The sequence below is a fragment of the Ptychodera flava genome, chromosome 2, assembly GCF_041260155.1.
Source record: "Ptychodera flava strain L36383 chromosome 2, AS_Pfla_20210202, whole genome shotgun sequence".
Taxonomy (NCBI): Eukaryota; Metazoa; Hemichordata; class Enteropneusta; family Ptychoderidae; genus Ptychodera; species Ptychodera flava.
Genome location: NC_091929.1, coordinates 11900847 through 11906755, shown reverse-complemented (window position 1 = coordinate 11906755; position 5909 = coordinate 11900847). Strand labels below are relative to the sequence as shown.

The following is a 5909-nucleotide window of genomic DNA, read 5'->3' as shown; positions in this document are numbered from 1 at the left end:
TTTGGAAGAAAAACGGGCCGCCCAATGGGTGACCTTTTAATTATAAACCGTAACTACCAAGTTATTCATCAAATTGTTGACCCATAATATGCAGCACAAAATGTGTGCCTTACAATACTCAGTCTGCTAATAACTGTAAATTACAATAATTGTGCCACCTATTGGTGGTCTTTTAACAATACAACAAATAAATGAACTCCAGAAAAATCTCTGTAACATTTTATGAAGATTCTCCCCATCTTGTGGGGTCCCAAATCCGCCACGAGACACATCTTGTGTCGGCCCCACAAGATAAAAACCCCATGCCTGACACATGTGAAAAAATGTGTTACTAATAAAAATACTAGGTAACACACACAATAACACAGCAGAACCCTGATGCTTGAATGGTGCTGCAGCCCCTGCGAACAGCCACCCTACAAACTAAAGGTCTATGTTTGATAGCTAGCTGATTGATTTTGAGCATTTGCCCAAAGGCCTGGTGCACGCGTGTAGGACTTAAAGGCATTTGACTTCCAGCGACCCAGACACCTGGTTTGATTGTCTGAGAGGCCTGCCATGGATGCAGTAGTAGCTGCACCAATACGAAAACTGTGTGTTTTATAAAACTTTGGATCTAAGCCACATAAACGAAGGCAACCATTGAGCTTTTCTGTGAACAACTGAACAGGTATGGGGCTCAAAGATTGCTGACAAAACAGCGGGCCTGGCCCTTGGCCTCGTCTACAAATGTAATTGTACAGTGTTGTCACTGGACAGTACTCTGATGGTTGCATGACTGGGATAACAATCTTGTGGCCGGGACCACCTCGTGAGTGCTTATATGATGTAAATGCCACCTCCATGCTAGAAATTATGCCCTTTGTGGCCGTAAAAGAGACTGCTTCCAGTGGAAGTATGTGATGGCTGCAATCTTCTGTTGTGAATGTTATTTCGCTGATACGAGTGCAGGCATAAAACGCAAACAAAAACATGGCTCTGAAAAGTAAAACACTGTACTTACTGCCTAATAGCTTGTCAAGTGCACCCACAAGCTTATGTAGGATTGGAAGGGTAATGGGATGCCGAGAGTCCACAACTGGTGACTGCTTCTTGTATGACTCCAATAGCTTGTGTATTAAGAAGCTGTCTGATGGACTTTTTAAGTTCAGAAGCTTGTGAACGTAGCTGATGGCAGATATATAGGTTGCAACTGTCGAGAATGACATGCCCTTCATTTGGAGGTTGGAAATAAACATGGCTAATATTTCCTTGGAAATGGACAAGGCTAATGCTGGGGGATTGAAACAATGTGAATGAAAATTGGAAAAAGCTGTCCATGCTCTGGCATAGACTCTTTTTGTGGCAGGAGACACTAACTGATCTAACAAATTGCCAAGGTTTTGGAGGACTGAGGCCGCAGGTGTTGAGGAATGTCCGTTGCCATCAAATCCATACCCGGTGGAGCCTGTGACCAGAACTTGGAAACCTGTAACCGTGATAAACAATCAGCAAGAGTGTTATCCTTGCCAGGAAGGTGTTTTGCTCGAAACCTAATGTTGCACCTTAGACATGTCAACATAAGCCTGCGTACCAATTCCATGATAGTATTGTCCTTTGAGGACAGCCGGTTAATGATTTCTGCGACTGCAATGTTATCTGTCATGAACCAAATTTCCTGGTTTGCCATGCTGTGCCCCCAAAGCTCCACAGCAACAACAATCGGGTACAATTCAAGGTAGGTGATGTTAAGAGATTTCCACTTGTGTGGCCATTCCCCATAAAACCAGTGAGTCTGAAATACCCCACCAAAACCTTGTGATGCAGCAGCATCAGTGTGCAACTGCTGGGATGGATTACCAGGGGAACTGTGACTAATGAAGAATGATTTGCCATTAAAGCTACTTAGGAATGTTTGCCATACCAACAGATCCCGTTTTGCTTCACGTCTTAAACGTGTATGGTGAAATGGTTTTTTGAGACCCAATGTTAAATTGTTGAGACGTCGAAGGAATGCCCTGCCTGGTGAAACTACACAACATGCATAACTTAAGGTGCCTGTAAAGGATTGCAATTCTCTTAGGATTGCGCTAGACCTGCCTAAAAGTTGCTCCACTAGTTCCATACATTTTTGAAGCTTGTCAGAGGATAACCTGGTCACCATTCTGACTGTATCTAACTCAATTCCTGCAAAACATAATGTCTTTGAAGGCCATGCTTGAGTTTCCTCTGCAATGGGTACGCCTATTTTTGCGCGAAAAGTTAAAAAGTTGCGAAGGTCTTAAGGCACGATTTTCTACTGTGGTTGCAGAACAGAAAGTCGTCAAGGATGTGTATAACCGCTGCTGCTCCAAGTTTGTGAGTAGCAACCCATTCTAGTGACGTACTGAACGCCTCAAAAATTCTACATGATGTGGCACACCCATGGGCAGGCATTTATCAAAAAAGAAATTACCATCCCATTGAAAGCCTAGTAAAGGGTACTCCCCGGGCCTGATGGGAATCAACCTGAAGGCGGACTTGATATCAGTTTTTGCCAAATAACACCCTTGACCCATTGACAGAATTGCCTCAATAGCATGCTCGACGCTAGCATAATGAACACTTGTTAGCACTGACGGGATACCATCATTCACAGATTCCCCTTCAGGGTATGATAAATGCTGAATTAACCTGAATTCGCCTGGCACATTTTTTGGCACCAACCCAAGTGGGGAAACCCAGAATGGATCAAAAGGGGGTTTGAGAAAAGGTCCCGCAATTCTGCCTGCTGCCAATTCTTTGTCCAATTTCTGCTCTACCAAAGTGGGATGTGCTATGGCTGAAACAAGATTGTAACAGGTCCTGATTTCTCCAACAAACTCAATTGAAAAACCAAACGTGAAGCTATGTAGCAAATATGATGCCAAGTCATTAGGATAGCCCTGTAAAAAACCTGCGAATGAGCTAACTTTTATTGGCGTTGGTAGCTTGCTGGCTGGGAAAGGGGGTGTGCTGTTTGGCAGGTTGTCCTGCATTTGCTTTGGACAAAGCTGTTTGTGATTGCCCTGGCTTGGTGGCCCTGCACCTAGTGACTGGATGTGCCCCGCCACATTTGGAACATTTGTGTTCATATGAACACCCTGTACATGTTTTTCCTGCACTGAAATTCCAGCAGACACCCTTTGCGAGGCTTCCACGAAAAAGATGCCTATTGTGCTTGTGAAACTCTGCACTTTCTTTAATGGGAGTACGGGCCCGTAGGAATAACTCAATGTGAATCTGGTCCCATGGTAAAGGGGTGGACTGTTTCATCAAACGGAAATTAACATCGTAAAACCTCCAATTACCTCCTGAAGCTGCCAAATTACGAATAACTTCCAAGTATTTCATCAGAGCGGGGGCCTCATGAGGGAATTTGGAAGTATACACAGCTGCAAAAACCTGACAAGCTGAAATCCATTTGTCAATCGAATTGATGGGGATCTGTTTTTCAGTGGGAACCAACTGAAAGGATGGAGTGTCACTGTCACCTGGATTTTGGACACATAATGTATACTGCTCCTGCTTGGTTTTAGATAGCAGGGCGCTGAACTCTATGAAATCACCAGACCAAATTTTTTGCCTAACTTTGTCGGAAAGGGTTGCACCAAGTGGCACAGACAAGCTAGTGAAGTGACTGACTCCAACACCCGTCAGTTGACCCCCAGTGCCATCAGGGGGCTGTGCAATGCCACCTACAACACTGTTGACGGTGTTCTGCACAAGTTGCACAATATTATTTGGCCTTGCATCATTGCCCAACCCACTGTTACCTGTGATAGAGGTCAAAGAACCCTGTACTGCATTAAGTACTTGCTGTTCACTTGTTGTTTGCGACATATTTTGCGCTGGGTTTGAAGGACCTCCCATCAGCTTGTCGGCTACAGTATTCAGTGCTTGTATAGTGTTCTGCAATGTTGCCTGTAATGCTGCCGTGTTGTTAGGTGTTTGCCCTGTTGATGTTGATGTTCTCTGTTGCCTTGTCACTCTATTACTGGCTGCTGTAGCCACTGCTGCTGACGATGTTGCCCGTTGCTTTGTAGCCCTAGTACTGGCTGCTGTAGCCGTTCGACTTGCTCTTTTACTTGTGGTACTGGAGCCAGCTGCCTTCTTCTGGGTTATCTTTTTGCCTCGAGCCATGCCTATGAGCTAAGAAAATGAAAACTAGGCAGAAAAAGGAAATTGTCTGAGTTCCACTTAAGGGGTTATAATACCCATAGTTCAAAACTTTTGACAGCTGGTCACATGTGAAGCTATTGCAAAACTAAGGCAAAAAGCTGAAATTGCCCGTTCCCTCAATTGGACATATGCACGACTGCATGTAATGAGGCAAAGAAAAACTGTGGTTGAGTGGCAGCAAGATCCACGGCATGGAGAATCCGCTCAGGGACGCTGCCCTGAAAATAAAATACAAACACCCCTTCCGCAGCCAAAATGTCAAAGTTGCTTTCCCAGCCGATCCCAACAATGAACGGGAAAAATACAAGCTGAAAAACACAGCTGCATCCAAGAATGTGGAAAAAAAGACAGCGCTACCAGAGCAGCTGACATTCCACCGAAGTGGAAAAATAAACAAGCTGTAAAAACAGCAACACCCGACATGGGGATCTGTCATGGGCTGTAAGCACCGCAGTAAAACAAGCAGCGTGGGGAGTGGTATGTAACAAGATTCACACACGATTCCCAAGCCCTGGTCTGATGCCACTCTGTCTACATTCCGACCACAGCTATACTACAATAAAAATATAATGATCGAAGGCATGGCGACGTACTATGCCAATGCTCGACAAGCGCGAAGTAGAGCACCTCGTACACTACGATAGTACCGGCGAATGCCCAGCTCGTTAAGGTGTACCCCATCCCTGTGGAATACTGGTAGCGATGACCGCCATAACCCGACATGTGACCAGAAAAACACAAAGGGATTTCCCGCCAAAGACTCCCTCAATTGTTCGTTCAGCGCGTCTGCACGTGCATTGAAGTCCCGGATGTTTTCCGGACACCGGGCACGATGCAAAACCTGGCTAACAATTACAACTCGAACGCTGAAATGCCGATGGAGATTCTGCACGAATAAAATAATCCTCTGAGCAATAGCCTCGGGTGAACTATACACACTGCAGAGATCGTTTGTACCGATGTCTAAAAATACTATATCCGGCGACACGTCTCTCACGTACGACATACTCAAAGAACGTAAGGTACCTCCGCTGATACCCCTCACAAAGACACGCACTCCGGACAAACAGAAATTAATGAGTGAGTTTCTGCCCGTATATTCCCCTAGACGGCGTATGAAATAATGTCCCAGAAGTAGTACGCGGATAGGGGACATGGTGTCTTGTGAAAAAGGATTATATAAATACCTTGTGTGATGTTAAAACTGACCAAGGGTAGAGCCGAAAAATGGCGATGTTGTCTGGCGGGCGTCCTCATGCAAAAGAGGACAAGACTGGGAGAAATGTGACCTCTGCCACAGATGGCGCTGTAGGGTAACATTTGCATAGATAAAATGCCTTACAGTGTAACTTCTTTTATCACACAATGAACCCGACTCCATGTTCATTTTTGTTTTATGTTGCCATTGTAACCATTTTGGAAACCACATTTTTTTAATTTAAAACATAATTCACTGGTTTTTCATATATTTTTGTTTTCTAAGTAACAACTTTTAACATTTGTTCTATAATAATAAACGTTTCTTTGCCTCTATTCTAGGAGGAATAATAAAGATGATGTATATTCGGGCCGTTCTGGTCAAAATTATGTTTTCCATAAATTTTAGTGTGTTAGAATTAATTATATATAGACCAGAAATAATTTTTCGCGCATTTTTAATTTTGTTTCATGCAGTCATCCTAAATAAGTGTTATATAGTATAGAACTAACTTATAATGCATTCATTGAAT

The 5909-nt window shown here is 43.9% G+C and overlaps 1 protein-coding gene across 1 annotated transcript; it reads right to left on the bottom strand.

The window, feature by feature from the left end:
* Positions 1-2873: 2873 nt before the first annotated feature.
* LOC139114629 (uncharacterized) lies at positions 2874-5517 on the bottom strand. The gene is made up of 2 exons (XM_070676463.1): positions 5389-5517; positions 2874-4164 (listed from the first exon to the last, which is right to left on the bottom strand). Exon 2 carries the CDS (start codon positions 4138-4140, stop codon positions 2926-2928), a length of 1215 nt encoding a protein of 404 aa, XP_070532564.1. The 5' UTR covers positions 4141-4164; positions 5389-5517; the 3' UTR covers positions 2874-2925.
* Positions 5518-5909: the final 392 nt, after the last annotated feature.

Bases quoted from the DNA above. Each gene is read 5' to 3' on its own strand.
- LOC139114629 (XM_070676463.1), bottom strand. From the start codon at position 4,140: ATGGCTCGAGGCAAAAAGATAACCCAGAAGAAGGCAGCTGGCTCCAGT.